General features: G+C 45.1%; 1 protein-coding gene across 2 annotated transcripts in view; it reads left to right on the top strand.

Annotated features, from left to right (window-relative positions):
* The first annotated feature begins 485 nt into the window (after positions 1–485).
* The window catches only part of LOC139370368 (transmembrane protein 117-like), a 67,572-nt gene continuing 49,811 nt past the window's right edge, over positions 486–18,246 (top strand). The window contains exons 1-2 of one of the 2 annotated variants that reach the window (XM_071109816.1): positions 486–900; positions 2,367–2,673. In XM_071109816.1, coding sequence (XP_070965917.1) covers positions 2,394–2,673 — 280 coding nt within the window. In that variant the 5' untranslated portion in view covers positions 486–900; positions 2,367–2,393. Of the gene's footprint in view, positions 901–1,877; positions 2,191–2,366; positions 2,674–18,246 lie in introns of those variants that run through there. The other variant, XM_071109810.1, reaches the window with a different exon arrangement.

The raw sequence follows: 18,246 nt of genomic DNA, 5'->3' as shown, positions 1-18,246 counted from the left end.
GATGTAGGCTATATGAAGATGTATCACACATTGCAATGACTAAGAACTTTGTTACAGGCCCACATCTGTGATTTCCATATTTTTTTTGTAGGCTCAGTTATCTCATCCTAAAGCCTTGGCAGGGGACTGTAATATGCAGATGGGTTCAATTGTTTAGCCTAAAGTTGCCTTTGGGATTAAAAAGCATTATGCAATATTCAATAAAATTGTGTTTTACTCCAATAGGCTATTGCAAATATTTGCCTTTTGTTGTGCAATTGATGTTTTGATTAATTCAAGTTGCGTCCTAGTGTAAACCTAGGAAATATTTTTCGTCTTTCGGTGATGTGAGGACATGATGTGAGCTGTGAAAGCCTGCTTAACACAACATCTGGAATGGTACAGTACCACGATACTTTTTTTCAAATGCTTCCTGTCTGCTGATTTCATCCCCTCCCTCCGGATATAAATACAGATTTCATAAGGAAATAAATAAATATCGCATTAGGGAAATCACCCTGCCACCAGTGGAAGCTCAATGTGTTTGTTACATTGCAACGCACTGATGGTTTGCGCCCGTCGTTCGGATAGAAGCATATATCCACAGCGCGCCTCTCCAGCGTCATCACCACAGACAGAGACCAGTGCTGACAAAGCAGCGCCTCGCTGCCCTGCCCCGCCGCTGCATGGACAGCCAGCACAATGGCAGAGGATTTGGGGGGTGCCTCTGTTTTAGCAACAACAGGTCGCATGGATAATCCCGCCACAGCCGAGCTAGCCGTGTTTACCCCTCTCGTAGTTACGACGATTAGAGCGCCGCTGTCGGCTCGCAGGGCTTGATGAGGCAGGAGAGAGAGCCGAGCGGGGCTTCTCGTCCTTACAATACCGATTGAGAGGGAAACGCAAAGCAGCGTGGAACGGGTAAGTGCGTGGCGTACGTGTGCGTGGCGTGCATGTAGACTATCCATATCAAAGTACAGGGGATGCTTTCTCATGAAATCTATATGTAGATGGCTTGCGCACACCATTATTGTGCAAGGGTTAGGTTTCAGTTGTGTAATCAGATAATTCCAGTCAGAGTTGCTAAAGCATAGGGATCTAGTGTTATCTGAGATGGACTAGATCTGCCGTGACATTAGCAGACACACCACAGCATCGTTTTTGTTGTGACGATGTGGAGATGCATGTGTTCATCGACTTAATGATTGAGCTCACATGAGAACCAGAAATAGCTAGAACGAGGGAGAGAAGGGGACACTTCAGTTATGGATCTCGTGTACTGAATTTCCTGTAGTTTTTTATGTACGTCCTTCTTATTGGTCAGTACAGCAGCAAGCATATTTCTTAAGGTGGTCTAGAAGAAAAACATGCTGCGTGGAAGGGGTGTGGATTTATTTGATTTATTCAGTGAGCAATCTACATCATCACATAGATGATGAATCATATCTCAGTCTTAATGATTGATAGAGGGATGCTTCCCTCTGCCTCTTCTGATTAAAATACCATCCACTGTGAGCTGAGCCATATAACACCAACAGCACCTAAGGTAGCACATTACAGCAAGACACACATGATGCTGGTGAAATGTAATATCCACATAGCCCAGTTTGACACTGCTCTTAATCTGGGGCCTTACATGATCATACACATTCCCAGTGCGGATATTTGAGGAAACGGGGTCGGAGGCAGAAGAGGACAGATTTGGGAGCGCCCGGAAAAGGCAAGGCAGTCAAGGGGTGGGTTAGTGGGTGAGTAAGTGATGAGGTGGAGTCCTGGAATGAATAATAGGCGACAGATTTATAAATACAGAGGGTTTACTGTCCTGCTGGGAACTGACCCAAGCACTGCCCGGCAGTGGAACCAAAATATCAGCATGATGGTGCTAAATCTGAGGGATGTGCAACTAAGCACTTAATGTGAGCTCCAAGAGACTTCCTTGTGTGACACTGTATTTTTACATGATCTAATTGATTGAGGGAAGGGTCTCTGGAGAACCTCTGAAATCAAAGGGAATCCCTGGCAAATGAATGGATTAGAAGAGAAATCTAAAATAAATGCAAATGGACACCATTTTGAGGAGTAGACGACCATGACGAAGCTCTGAGGCTGCACTGTTGAGCAGACTGATAGATGGGAGTTAGGACCTCTCCCTGACGTTTTTCTCAGATAAACTCAGTCTGGATGACGGACTGCTTGTCTGTCCTGCTCTTGGTATGATGATCACAGTACGGAATATTCTGAGTAGTCTGAATTTAGAATAATACCAATCTGGACAGATTTCTCTGTTATTTCCTCTATAATCTCAGAAATGTTTCCATTGTAATCCACTGTGGATTTCACTCAGGCTCACAGGCTCAGGATTTCACTCACCTTCTCTCCCTCTTCAGGTGGACTGTGGCTTGGGGTCCTTCAAGATGGATATAGATCCCTGCTTCCGCTATTATTTCCAGCACCCATGGTCCCGTCTGTTCGTGGCCTATCTCGTCACCTTCTGCAACTTCCTCATCTTTGCCGAGGACCCTGTCTCCCACAGCCAGACGGAGGCTCACATGATCGTGGTGGGAAACTGCTTCTCCTTCATAGTGAACAAGTACCCTGGCGGAGGATGGAGCGTCCTGAAAGTCATGTCGTGGCTGATGGCCATTGTCACTGGAATGTTTGCCGGGAAGTTCATATTCCACCGCAGGCTCTTTGGTAAGTCATGCGCGCCTTAATGAAGAATGCAGCCCTACAAACTAGGGCTGTCCCAGACTAAAAACAAATCTTGGTCGACCGAGAGTTGTCTGTTCTTTCGACCAATAGATTGGTTGAAATTTGAAAACGTGTATTTTTCCATATATAGACACACCCTATGTTTGATTCTGCCATTAAGCTCCTGAAGTTGCCGGTAATAGGCTACACCAGCGGTCGGAAACCTTTTCCATTTGGAGTGCCACGTTATCCTACTATTTCTACTGATCTGATTCATCTACTGACGATTGCACATTTTGTAATATGCACATTTTTGTGGAACAGTTTCATTTGATTTATAATAAAGTCTTCATATCTTGAAATCAATGTCATGTGGTTAATCAAAATTATATCTAAAGGAAAATTATACAAATCTAAATGTCACTTCTATTGCCTTTGCCAATATGTAAAAATATCCAAAATAAAAACATTTGCAGCTCGCAGGCCCAAAAAAATATCCTGATAAAAAAATTACTATCCTATACATCACATTGGCTACAGCTAACTTGCAACATTGTATAAAATATTCTGGGCCCTCAGAGTTTCCGTAAACTATTTGCGCAAGGGATAAGAAGTAATCAGGTAGACCTTTTTTTTTTATGACGTTTCCACCGGATCAGAGCATGACATTTCCCCCCTTTTCATGCTGAGTCTCTATCTAAAGAGAGAGAGCTGGAAATATGTTTCAAATAGGCTACTTTGAGGAACTATTGTCATTCTCAATGGATGTAAAAACAGACTTTGTTTACTTGCTGTTTGAGGCGAAGAAAACATGACTTTGAGAAGCTCCACAGTGGTGGTGAGTAATGACAATCAGAAATGGTATCAGATCCCCAAATGGGTACATTTATAGGTCTACATTTGCGTGCAGGCCAGGTAGACTAGGCCCCCTTCTATGCGTGTCCTTACTAAACATTGACAGGAGCACTCCAACCAAAAGACAATGAATAAATTGACAAACGTTTTCTCACAAGTGTAGCCTAGGTTGTGGGCTCTGCAAACAACGTGTCCACACCTACAATGACAACGGTAAGACTGTAATAATATATTGAATGCATTAACAGAAATGACCGTAACCAAACAAACATTGTAGATGAGAAATGATGGTATTTAACAGTAAATGTACTACTGGTGATACTGGTGTGCCATCCCTGTGGCCTCCGCAATGGATTAGTCCACTGAGACAGGAGTGAATCATGTGTCATAACATTTAAAAAATATATATTTGCCACTGATCGACTAAAACAATCTTGGTCGACCAACAGCCTATAGATCAAACAATCGTCCAGTCAACTAAATGGGGCAGCCCTACTACAAACACAACTGAAAAGTCCATCCATTCTCATGAGATGTTTTTGTGATGTGGGAAAGAAACACCTGCTATCCTAAACACTGACACACATTATACCACCACTTCTCTACCTTCTACTGCATTTGATCAGCCTCAACTCCTCCATCCTCCTGTCCTCTTCTACTGCATTTGATCAGCTTCAACTCCTCCTGTCCTCTTCTACTGCATTTGATCAGCCTCAGCTCCTCCATCCTCCTGTCCTCTTATACTGCATTTGATCAGCTTCAACTCCTCTTGTCCTCTTCTACTGCATTTGATCAGCCTCAGCTCCTCCATCCTCCTGTCCTCTTCTACTGCATTTGATCAGCCTCAACGCCTCCATTCTTCTGTCACCTCACACATTCTGTCTCACTCCCACACCGCCCCCTATCTCCTCACTCCCAAATGTTTTTTACACTTTACATTATTGTCATTTAGCCAACGCTCTTATCCAGTGCAAGTTACAGTTGTGAATGCATACATTTTTGTACTGCTCCCCCATGGGAATTGAACCCACAACCCTGGCATTGCACATGCCGTGCTTTGCCAACTGAACCACACAGTACAGCAGCACTCTGTTACCTCTCTCCTCCCTTTTCAGACTACATACACCTCCCTCCTCCACTTCTCCCTTCTCACCTCCCTGCCACCCCCCTCTGTCTTCCCTTCTCACCCACCCACCCACCCACCTACCTCCTTTGCATATCACAGACCTGCCACTGACTGTGACCCTTCCTTGGCACTTCCTCTGTTTACCCTGTGAAAGGGCTCAGATGACTTCCTGTAACTCACTCCTTCCATTTCCCGCTCACTTAACCCGGGATATTGGCCGGGCCTTCTTCCTCAGATGAGATGTTAATGCCTATAATTAGTGGGGTCACAGTGTGGATGATCTTTCTACAGTCTCTCCGGTCTCTGACTGTCTCCACAGAGCATAAATAGAATCCGAGGGGACCATGACTATTCCATGTGCTGCTGCTCTGTAAATATAGAATTGCAGTCTTCACTTAAGTCGGGAAAGGGAAAATTCCCATTATGCTTCCTCTATGCTAATGAATGGGTATATTTCTGATAGCTGCTCTGTCCTTCCACATCTTCCAAGCCTTAATCTATTGAAATATCCTTTGAATTACTTATTCTTTTTATACATGGATGCCTCCACTGTTAATTTTCATATGAACTAAATGTGAGAGTTTGAATCCACTTAGCTTTTTTACTCCTACACAAAAGCAGGCATCTTTTAATGCTTTTACAGCCCTACAGTTCTGTTGATCTTTCATAATTGCTAGGAATCTTGTCACGTGGTCTTCAATCGGTACTCAGCGTGGCTTTCCTCTGAGGCCAGTGTATTCAGGTCAGCGCTCTACACTTAAAGCCCAGGGCTTCAGGGTATACAGAAAGAACAGAAAGCAAAGTAGACTGTCTGCTCCTTTCCCAGCTAGCACATAACGTTCTGAGAACCATATGTCCAATCAAAAACTAATATTTTGACCAATGGGTAAGATAATATGTTAATTGTGTAGATAATCCTCTGAGAAAGCCAATGGTCCAAACCACAGGAGTTTGCTGAGGGTAGGACGGCTCATAATAAGGGCTAGAATGGAGTGAATGGAATGGGTTCGATATCATTCCATTGATTCTGTTTCAGCCAATTACAATGAGCCCGTCCTCCACAATTAAGGTGCCTCCAACCTCCTGTGGTCCAAACCTCATGTCTCTATTATAATCCTTTCAAACCCAGCTAGCACATAATGTTCTGAGAACCATATATTTTTTAGAGCTTGGTGAGAGCGTGGTTGTCCTATAGTTATTTTGCATACAACCTTACCACAATGTTCTAGGAATGGTGTGGGATACCCAGCTAGCACATAACATTCTGAGAACATGTTGCAATAAGACTTTTAATAATACTGCTAGCTAGGGGCCTCTCAAGTGGCGCAGCGATCTAAGGCACTGCAGTGTTTGAGGCGTCACTACAGATCCTGGGCTGTGTCAAAGCCAGCTGTGACCGGGAGACCCATGAGGTGACTCACAATTGGCCCAGTGTCGTCAGGATTAGGGGAGGGTTTGGCCGGTTGGCCGGGATGTCCTTGTCACATCGCGCATGCGGGCCAGCGTATGTACGTTGACACAGTTGTACGGTGTTTCCTCCGACACATTGGTGTGGCTGACTTCCAAGTTAAGCAAGCAGTGTGGCTTGGCAGGGTCGTGTTTCAGAGGATGCATGGCTCTTGACCTCTCCCGAGTCCATACGGGAGTTGCAGTGATGGGACAAGACAAACTACTGATTAGGGGGAGAAAAAAAATAAGGTAAACAGTTTAACTCCAAGCACCGATAGGACACATGGAAATTCATTTGATTAGGCATTAATCATGCAAACACATTTCTGTTTTTGTTGTGGCACGGTGTCAGTGGGATTTAAACCTATGATCTTCTGCTCTCTATCCATGGGATTAGTCCAGTGCACTACCAGGATGGAGCTAGTATGCCTTGTTTTTTTTAACTCATACAAAACTGTTCATTTTAATCTATTCAAACAGGCCCTATTTCAAAGGAACAAGCACTCATTAAGATCAGGTGTGGCCAATTAGTGGGTGTCACCACACCTGAACACACTTAACAAGATAGAGGATAGAGAGTTTTGTTGATGCTGAGAACGGAACGCATATTTTTAAACAACATTCTTAGATACATTTTTTTGGACTGTTACTAATGATTTCTTGTGGTTGTTGTGGAACGTTGTCTTAATGTACTGAGAACATAACTTTACATTGAACCATGCAGAAAAGTATAGAAATTCTCACAGAAGAACGTTATTTCTTAATTTCTTAACATTCTCTGAATGTTCTGATAACATGGCTTTAAATAGAACCATGAGGAAAACATTGTACTGAAATTCCCACAGAAGAACGTTGTTTCTTAAAGTTCTCTGAACAATTTGAGAACATTAATTGAAATAAAACCACAAGAAAACCTGTAGGAAATGTTATGGGAAGGTTGTATACAAAATAACCATAGGACAACCACACTCTCACCAACCTCTAAAAAACATATGCTTCTCAGAATGTTGTGTGTTAGCTGGGTATGGCTCTCTTTTTTAAAATTTAGTTCTGGGAATGTTCTAAAAATTTGAATTCTTCACAATAACATAAATTAGCTCTTAAATTCAGTTGTTAGAACATGAAGAAAACGTTCCATAAAAACCACAAGAAAACTTTAGTAACCTTCAGAGAACGTTCTCAGAATATTATTTAAAAACATAAACATTCTGTTCTCAGTGTCAACAAAACTCTATCTTGGAAAGTGTGTTCATGTGTGATGGCCACAACCACTAATTGGCCAAACCTAATATTATTGAGTGCTTGTTTCCTTTGAAATGGGGCCTGTTTGATTAGACAAAAAGGAACAGCGTTGTAACCCAAACTTAGCTAGCAGTGTTATTAAAAGTCTTATTGAAACATTCAGTGAACGTTTTAAGGAAGATATCCAAAAACCTCCAAATAGCCTTAAAATGTTGTTTTTAGTGTTAAGTAATTGTTCAATAATAACCATAACAAAACTTTCACAACATTTAGAGAATGTTCTCAGAATGTTGTTTAACTACCTTCAAATAACCTATAATTTTAATTATCAGACCGTTAATTAAACCTCCCAGGAAAACTTGTTCTGAGAAACCCCCCTGCAACCTAAAAACAAACGTTCCCAGAACAGGTAAAATGTTCACTCCTGTTATCAGAATGTTTTACTGGTCAGGAAACACATGTCTTCGTTCCCACAACCAATGTGAAACCAAAAACATACGCTCCCACAACTTCCAAGGAACCAAATGTGCTAGCTGGGCTCTCTCTTTTTAGAGCTGGAGCCAGGTAGGACTAATGCACTTCACAGGCCACAGAGCAGAGCAGCACAGAGCACAGAGTGCAGAGGGAACAGATGGTGTATGTGTGGGATTGAGTGAGTGTGCATAGAGAGAAGCAGGGAGAGATAGAAATTGAAAATGAAGAGCAATGGCGAGGGACAAAGGGGCGTTCAGCACAACAAATTTGCAATGATGTTATGTAATCCTAAAAATCAGTGACGAGCAGAGCACAGAGAAGAGCCACTGATGCCCACGGTGACTTTGTGTGAAGAGATATCATCCATGATGTATCATTAACACAGGCACATGATGTGTAGCCAGGCACACCTACTTCACTACATGTACAGTAATATCTTATTTATGAAGAATAAATAGGACAAAAGTGTTAATTAGTAATGAGAGTCTTTGTACAGTAAATGCCAAGCTCTTTATCTGAGCACTGGTATTTCCTTTTTCCAAATGAAGCTCCTTGTCTTTCTTGCATAATAGATGGCGTTACTCATGCTGATATTAGCTAGCTACGTATCAATTTGTAACTAAATGGAAAACAGACATGGTTTTGCTTGCTGACACATTCCGCTGCATCATTTATCATTATGATGGCCTAGAAAAATCAGGATATCACAACCACTCATTTTACGGTGAATTACACCACCTCCCACTGGCGATATGGCTTCTTCACAGAGGACTATACGCGACTTAACCGGAACCCACTCATACATGAATCCATTTGTGACACAATACTTTGTTCCCATTCCAAATATTCGCGGCTTTTGTTGTGTTAGCAATAACGTCGGCTGCTATCTAGCGGAATGAGAGGAGGTGGTGAGAGCAGAGGGTGTTTGGGTTTTTATTCTCCGATAGCACAGCCAGCCACGCTGCACACAGCGCAAGGTGATGGATGGTTCGTGACAGACTATGCGGGTTAAGACTACCTCCCAGACACATGGACAACCTATGCTCTTTCACCCAGCCACTCAAGGCTATGTGCTCTCCCATTGAGTGGCATGTCTTCTGGTCATTCAGTGAGATCTTGGCCGCCTCTGTACCTTTTTTTAAATTAAAACGAGGACATGGGGAATTGGTTTTATCTGCCCATGTGAGGTTGTATTAGATTTGCTATTCTGCATCGTCTGTGTTGTTAACCAGTAGGCAATAAAAAGCATGAGCTGGCGCACACCCAGATAAAATGATTTAGTGTAGAGGTGCTGACTAAGGGATAATAAACTGTAAACTATAAAATCAAAGAGAGTAAACACTCCATATGTATAACCTCCCAGTCATTTATAGGGTAAAATAACACCAACATTTTGGCATCATTGTGCTTCTTCAGGGTGACCAGTAGTTGTACAGTACATCCAGCATACCTGTTCCCCGTCTTCCCTGATCCAGCACAGCACTCAGTATTTAATGCTTCCAGCTTTCATCGTAAAACAAGGCACCTTTTCATCACGATAATGCAAATAGAAGCCGCTTCTCATTCTTTGTTGTGCCGCACCAGTTTCAGATTAACATAATGTCTGCCACTTTGTTTCCTGTGCGTTTTCCAAGGCTTGCGTTCCCAGGGAATGTTTAGCGTTGTAAATTGAGCAGAGTAATGGTCCTGGTTTAGGATTAGTCCAGTCATCCTATCAGGAGTAAGCCTATCCCACCGACCATGGAAGTACCTTTTACTGTGTCAAACCAAGATCATTCATCTTTCATTCAGTACTATGGGAACAGTGCTTCTTTGATATGAGTCATCGTGGTGGATTTTCCAGCTCACACCGCCAATCAGAACAGTATAAACCGCTTGAGAAAAGACTGAAATGGGAGACCCAGTTTCTTGTTGTTGTTAGACTTTGACAATTTAGGATTTAAAAAAAATCAAAGTTAACGTCAATGACCTGGTGTGAGTGGTGCCTGTGGTTGTTCTGTTGTTAAAGCAAAGCGCCCTCGCCTTTGAAACACTGCTCCTCCTGCCTGATCCTGATCCTTGGCTGTAGCTGTAGTCTCAGGGATGCCACCTGGTTCCTGTCACATGTTGTTACAGTGGTGCATTATGGGTAAGATTGTTCTGTGTGTGGTGCTACTGGTGGCCAAGTGTCAGAGTTTGCTTGAGCGTGTGGGTTTAAGTGTGTGTGTGTGTGCGTGCCTCTGTGAAATATAATGTATATAACCCTATGCCTCCTCATTGTATCCTCTATTTAATATACAGAAACAGTTCAGTTCAGACCTCCCTCTATTAGTTGCCCTCAGATGCTGGCCTTTCACACTAAATACCAGAGGATTGTACCAGTGCCAGGACTGAACAATGCCCTTATGATTTTAATGTGGTTTACAGCAGTGCATTTAAGACATGAACCAGCAGACTGCAGCTGTGCTGAGACTGATGGGTTGTAAATGTAATATTGATGTGTGTAGCAGAGCATTGAGCCAGAGGGGAATGTGCCACTATCTGAGATAGTAGCGTTTTCTACATAGATAGGCATGTTGTTGTTTTAGAGCGAATCGTTTTTTTTATGCATTTTGCTCGGACATTCTCTACCACATTATCTTTCTCAGAATATTTAATGTCCAAGATCAATTGTAAATAGTGAAGATGTTCATCCACACTGCAACATGAATAGGTAACCCCCGCTTTCACCAAATGTTGATCTTTACGTAACAACATTAGTACTGTATTCTGACAATGAAAAGCAAAAAAAATAAAAAAAGGTGTTCTTTTCATAAAGTAAACTCATTCGAAACATCCATTTGCTTTGAATGAAAGATTAAAACGGTCCAGGTGTTTGTGTGTGTGTGAGAGAGAGAGCGAGCGCGAGAGAGAGGGGGCAAACAAATGAAATGGGCAAAGGAAATTGCTTGGTTACTTAGGATGATTGAAGTCTTATCCTTGCCATAAATGACTGGGGAAATGATTTAACAAGCCTAACTGACAGTAGCTTAGCTCGGCCAGTCAGCCGTCTCTGAAGCAGCCTCAGCCAGGCGCTGGAAGTGCTGCCTTCCATCTCTCAGTGGAGGGAGGGATAGAGAGAGGGAGGAAGGAGGGATAGAGAGATGGAAGGGGGGAGAACGGGAAGGTGAGAGAGAGAGAGAGAGGAGGGCGAGTTGCCACATCTGTCCGCCTGTGTCTGATTTATTGGGAAGACTTGTAGTTACCGTGGGCTGTAGCTCTGGGGACCCTGGCGCTGTTGTCATGGTAATTCCCGTGGCGAGTGTAACACAGCTGGCGGTGTGATGGATGACGGGGCTGCAGTGTGAACTCAGATATCCAGGCGGAGTGAAGCAGGGCTCTCTCTCTCCTATCCAGCCCATGTGGGATTGTGTTAAAGGGAAGTTATCTGTTTTATGGTCTCTAAGGAGGGCAGTAATGGTTGTTCTGGATTTGTTTGAGTGGACAAACAACCACTTGATGGTGCAATACCACAAAACAGGACACACAGTTATAGACCCAACAGTAAGTAAATGAATTGGGTTGTTTATATCGTATGTGGGATGGAAAAGGAGAAGCTGTGGTAGGTCGGCTATCTGAAGGCTGTATGTCGGCTATAGATTGATTAAATTAAGTCCTGATATCTTTATTAATCTAAGGTTGTTTTTTTTCAAAGCTCAATATTTGATCTCATGCCTGGATTGATTCCATGTCCAGCTCGGTGCCCTGTCACTGGCAGCTAAATATTTGATCAGTTGGTGTTTTATTCCTCTGGAACACTGTGACAATAACAGTCTGTGACTGCAGTAGCCTACATTGCTTTCAGAAAGTATTCTCACCCCTTGGCTTTTTCCATATTTTGTTGTGTTACAGCCTTAATTTAAAATGGATTAAATATAGATTTCTGTCACTGGCCTACCCACAATACCCCATAATGTCATATGAGTTGGGCTCCCGAGTAGCGCAGCGTTCTATAAGGCACTGCATCTCAGTATTAGAGGTGTCACTACAGACCCTGGTTCGATTCCAGGCTGTATCATAACCGGCTGGGATTGGGAGTCCCGGGTTAGGGCGGTGCACAATTGGCCCAGGGTCATCTGGGTCAGGGGATGGTTTGACTGGGGTAGGCCGTCATTGTATACAATAATTTGTTCTTATCTGACTTGCCTAGTTAAAGGTTAAATAAAAGTATTCAACCCCTTTGTTATGGCAAGCCACAATAAGTTCAGGAGTAACAAGTTGCATAATAAGTTGCATGGACACACTGTGCAATAATAGTGTTTACTGTGATTTTTGAATGACCACCTCATCTTGTACCCTACACATACAGTGGAAAGAAAAAGTATGTGAACCCTTGGATTTAATAACTGGTTGACCCTCCTTTGGCAGCAATAACTTCAACCAAATGTTTTCTGTAGTTGGGCATCAGACCTGCACAACAGTCAGGAGGAATTTTGGACCATTCCTCTATACAAAACTGTTTCAGTTCAGCAATATTCTTGGGATGTCTGGTGTGAACTGTTCTCTTGAGATCATGCCACAGCATCTCAAACGGTTGAGGTCAGGACTCTGATTGGACCACTCCAGAAGGCGTATTGTCTTCAGTTGAAGCCATTCTGTTGTTGATTTAGTTCTGTGTTTTGGGTGGTTGTCCTGTTGCATCACCCAACTTCTGTTGAGCTTCAATTGGGGGACAGATAGCCTAACATTCTCCTGCAAAATGTCTTGATAAACTTGGGAATTCATTTTTCCGTCACTGATAGCAAGCTGTCCAGGCCCTGAGGCAGTAAAGCAGCCCCAAACCATGATGCTCCCTCCACCATACTGGTTTTGTTGTTGGTGTACTGTGCCTTTTTTTCTCCACACATAGTGTTGTTTGTTCCGTCCAAACAACTCAACTGTAATTTAATCTGTTCACAGAATATTTTGCCAGTAGCGCTGTGGAACATCCAGGTGCACTTTTGCCATCTTCAGACGTGCAGCAATGTTTTTTTTGGACAGCAGTGGCTTCTTCTGTGGTGTCCTTCCATGAACACAAATCTTGTTTAGTGTTTTACGTTTCGCAGATTCTTCAACAGAGATGTTGGCATGTTCCAAAGATTTCTGTAAGTCTTTAGCTGACACTCTACAATTCTTCTTAACATTAAGCATTCTGCGCTGTGCTTTTGCAGTCATCTTTGCAGGAGAGTACTAACAGTGCTGAACTTTCTCCATTCATAGACAATTTGTCTTATCGTGGACTGATGAACATCAAGGCTTTCAGAGATACTTTTGTAACCCTTTCCAGTTTTAAGCAAGTCAACAATTCCTAATCTTAGGTCTTCTGAGAACTCTTTTGTTTGAGGCATGGTTCACATCATGCAATGCTTCTTGTGAATAGCAAACTCATCATTTTGTGAGTGTTTTTGCTGCAAGGCAGCTCTAACCAACATCTCCAATCTCGTCTCATTGACTGAACTCCAGGTTAGCTGACTCCTGACTCCAATTAGCTTTTGGAGAAGTCATTAGCCTAGGGGTTCACATACTTTACAGCCTACACTGTGAATGTTTAAATGATGAATTCAATATAGACAAGACAAATACAATAATTGATGTGTTATTAGTTTAATCACACTCTGTCTATTGTTGTGACTTAGATGAAGATCAGATCAAATTTGATGACCAATTTATGCAGAAATGCAGGTAATTCCAAAGGGTTCGCATACTTTTTCTTGACACTGTACAACTATCTGTAAGGTCCCTCAGTCGAGCAGTGCATTTGTAACGGCTTTCTTCTATATCCTCCTCTGACGAAGAGGTGGAACAAGGATCGGACCAAAATGCAGCGTGGTGGTTACTCATGTTCTTTAATGAAGAAGAACAAACAAACAAAATACAAAACAACAAACGTAACGCGAAAACCTATACAGCCTATCTTGTGACAACAGAGACAGGAACACTCACCCACGAAACACTCAAAGAATATGGCTGACTAAATATGGCTCCCAATCAGAGACAACGATAATCACCTGCCTCTGATTGAGAACCAATTCAGACAGCCATAGACTTTGCTAGAGAACCCCACTAAACCACAAACCCAATAACTAACAAAACCCCAGGACAAAACACACCACATACAAAAACCCATGCCACACCCTGGCCTGACCAAATAAATTAAGATAAACACAAAATACCTCGACCAGGACGTGACAGAACCCCCCCCCCCCCCCCCCCCTAAGGTGCGGACTCCCGGACGCACATCAAAACAATAGGGAGGGTCCGGGTGGGCGTCTGTCCATGGTGGCGGCTCCAGCGCGGGACGTGGACCCCACTCTATCAATGTCTTAGTCCCTCCTCCTCGCGTCCCTGGATAGTCCACCCTTGCCGCCGACCATGGCCTAGTAGTCCTCACCCAGAACCCCACTGGACTGAGGGGCAGCTCGGGACTGAGGAACAGCTCGGGACTGGGGTAGCTCGGGACTGAGGGGTAGCTCGGGACTGAGAAGAAGCTCAGCACTGAGAGGAAGCTCAGCACTGAAAGGAAGCTCAGCACTGAAAGGAAGCTCAGCACTGAGAGGAAGCTCAGCACTGAGAGGAAGCTCAGGCAGGTAGTTGGATCCGGCAGAACCTGGCTGGCTGGTGGTTCTGGCAGATCCTGGCTGACTGGCGGATCTGGAAGAGTCTGGCTGACTGGCAGATCTGGAAGAATCTGGCTGACTGGCAGATCTGGAAGAGTCTGGCTGACTGGCAGATCTGGAAGAGTCTGGCTGACTGGCAGATCTGGAAGAGTCTGGCTGACTGGCAGATCTGGAAGAGTCTGGCTGACTGGCAGTTCTGGCTGCTCCATGCTGACTGGCAACTCTGGCTGCTCCATGCTGACTGGTTGCTCCATGCTGACTGGCTGCTCCATGCTGACTGGCTGCTCCATGCTGACTGGCTGCTCCATGCTGACTGGCTGCTCTGGCTGCTCCATGCTGACTGGCTGCTCCATGCTGACTGGCGACTCTGGCTGCTCCATGCTGACTGGCGGCCCTGGCTGCTCCATGCTGACTGGCGGCCCTGGCTGCTCCATGCTGACTGGCGGCCCTGGCTGCTCCATGCTGACTGGCGGCCCTGGCTGCTCCATGCTGACTGGCGGCCCTGGCTGCTCCATGCTGACTGGCGGCCCTGGCTGCTCCATGCTGACTGGCGGCCCTGGCGGCTCCATGCTGACTGGCGGCTCTGGCGGCTCCTTGCAGACTGGCGGCTCTGGCGGCTCCTTGCAGACTGGCAGCTCTGGCGGCTCCTTGCAGACTGGCAGCTTCGGCGGCATCCTGCAGACTGGCAGCTCTGGCGGTTCCTTGCAGACTGGCAGCTCAATGCAGACTGGCAGCTCAATGCAGACTGGCAGCTCCTTGCAGACTGGCAGCTCTATGCAGACTGGCAGCTCTATGCAGACTGGCAGCTCCTTGCAGACTGGCAGTTCTGAACAGGCGGGAGACTCCGGCAGCGCTGTAGAGGCGGAAGGCTCTGGCAGCGCTAAACAGGCGGGAGACTCCAGCAGCGCTGAAGAGGAGGAAGGCTCTGGCAGCGCTGGACAGGCGAGGCGCACTGTAGGCCTGATGCGTGGTGCTGGCCCGAGGACACGCACAGGAAGCCTGGTGCGGGGAGCTGCTACCGGAGGGCTGGGGTGTGGAGGTGGTACTGGATAGACCGGACCGTGCAGGCACACTGGAGCTCTTGAGCACCGAGCCTGCCCAACCTTACCTGGTTGAATGCTCTCGGTCGCCCTGCCAGTGCGGCGAGGTGGAATAGCCCGCACTGGGCTATGCAGGCGAACCGGAGACACCGAGCGCAAGGCTGGTGCCATGTAAGCCGGCCCAAGGAGACGCACTGGGGACCAGATGCGTAGAGCCGGCTTCATGGCACTTGGCTCGATGCTCACTCTAGCCCGGCCGATACACGGAGCTGGAATGTACCGCACCGGGCTATGCACCCGCACTGGAGACACCGTGCGCACCACAGCATAACACGGTGCTTGCCCGGTCTCTCCAGCCCCCCGGTAAGCACAGGGAGTTTGCGCAGGTCTCCTACCTGGCATAGCCATACTCCCTGTTAGCCCCCCCCCAATACATTTTTGGGGCTGACTCTCGGGCTTCCATCCGCGTCGCCGTGCTGCCTCCTCATACCAGCGCCTCTCAGCTCTCGCCACCTCCAGTTCTTCTTTGGGGCGGCGATATTCTCCAGGCTGATCCCAGGGTCCTTCTCCGAACAATTCATCCTCCCATGTCCATTCCTCTCTTTGTTGCGTCTGCTGTCGCTGCCTGTCACCACGCTGCTTGGTCCTGGTGTGGTGGGTGATTCTGTAACGGCTTTCTTCTATCTCCTCCTCTGACGAAGAGGTGGAACAAGGATCGGACCAAAATGCAGCGTGGTGGTTACTCATGTTCTTTAATGAAGAAGAACAAACAAACAAAATACAAAACAACAAACGTAACGTGAAAACCTATACAGCCTATCTTGTGACAACAGAGACAGGAACAATCACCCACGAAACACTCAAAGAATATGGCTGACTAAATATGGCTCCCAATCAGAGACAACGATAATCACCTGCCTCTGATTGAGAACCAATTCAGACAGCCATAGACTTTGCTAGAGAACCCCACTAAACCACAAACCCAATAACTAACAAAACCCCAGGACAAAACACACCACATACAAAAACCCATGCCACACCCTGGCCTGACCAAATAAATGAAGATAAACACAAAATACCTCGACCAGGGCGTGACAGCATTTCAATTACAGATTCAACCACAAAGATCAGGGAGGTTTTCCAATGCCTCGCAAAGAAGGGCACCTATTGGTAGATGGGTAAAAAAAAAAAAACAGACATTGGAATATACCTTTTAAGCATGGTGAATACACCCAATCACTACAAAGATACAGGCGTCCTTCCTAACTCAGTTGCTGGAGAGGACAGAACCTGCTTAGGGATTTCACCATGAGGCCAGTGACTTTTAACAGTTACCGAGTTGAAGGGCTGTGATAGGAGAAAACTGAGGATGGATCAACAACATTGTAGTTACTCCACAATATTAACCTAATTGACAGATTATAAATAAGGAAGCCTGTACAGATTACAAATATTCCAAAACATGCATCCTATTTGCAACAAAGCTTTGAAGTAATATTGGAAGAAATGTGGCAAAGTAATGCATTTTTTGTGCTCAGTACAAATTGTTATGTTTGGGGAGAATCCATTACAGTACATACAGTGCATTCAGAAAGTATTCAGACCCTTTGACTTTTTCCACATTTTGTTACGTTACAGCCTTATTCTAAAATGGATTACATTGTGTTTATTCCCCTCATCAATCTAAACACAATAACCCATAATGACAAAGCAAAAACAGGTTTTTATGAAAAATGAAATCACATTTACATAAGTATTTTTTAGAACCTTTACTCAGAACTTTGTTGAAGCACCTTTGGCAGCAATTGCATCCTTCAGTGTTTTTGGGTATGACGCTACAAGCTTGGCACACCTGTATTTGGGAAGTTTCTCCCATTCTTCTCTGCAGATCCTCTCAAGCTCTGTCAGGTTGGATGGAGAGCGTCGCTGCACAGCTATTTTCAGGACACTCCAGAGATGTTAGATCGTGTTCAAGTCCCGGCTCTGTTGGGCCACTCATGGGCATTCAGAGACTTGTCCCAAAGCCACTCGTGTGTTGTCTAGGCTGTGCTTAGGGTTGTCGTCCTGTTGGAAACTGAACCTTCGCCACAGTCTGAGGTCCTGAGCGTTCTGAAGCAGGTTTTCATCAATGAGCTCTCTGTACATTGCTCTGTTCATCTTTCCCTCGATCCTGACTAGTTTCCCAGTCCCTGCCGCTGAAAAACATCCACACAGAAGATGCTGCCATCCCCATGATTCACCGTAGTGATGGTGGCAGGTTTCATCCAGGCGTGACACATGGTGTTCAGGCCAAAGAGTTCAATCTTGGTTTCATCAGACCAGAGAGTAATTTAGGTGCCTTTTGGCAAACTCCAAGTGGGCTGTCATGTGAATTTTACTGAGGATTGGCTTCCATCTGGTCATTCTACCATAAAGGCCCTATTGATGAAGTCCTGCAGAGATGGTTGTCCTTCTGGAAGGTTCTCCCATCTCCACAGAGGAACTCTGGAGCTCTGTCAGAGTGACCATCAGGTTCTTGGTCACCTCCCTGACCAAGGCCCTTCTCCCCCGATTTCTCAGTTTGGCCAGGCTGCCAGCTCTAGGAAGAGTCTTGGTGTTTCCAAACTTCTTCCATTTAAGAATGATGGAGGCCACTGTGTTCTTGGGGACGTTCAATGCTGCAGAAATGTTTTGGTACCCTTCCCCAGATCTGTGCCTCGACATAATCCTGTCTCGGAGCGCTACGGAAAATTACTTCAACCTCATGGCTTGGTTTTTGCTCTGACGTGCACTGTCA

The sequence above is a fragment of the Oncorhynchus clarkii genome, chromosome 2, assembly GCF_045791955.1.
Source record: "Oncorhynchus clarkii lewisi isolate Uvic-CL-2024 chromosome 2, UVic_Ocla_1.0, whole genome shotgun sequence".
Classification (NCBI taxonomy): Eukaryota; Metazoa; Chordata; class Actinopteri; order Salmoniformes; family Salmonidae; genus Oncorhynchus; species Oncorhynchus clarkii.
This window is presented reverse-complemented; position numbering and strand designations above follow the sequence as displayed.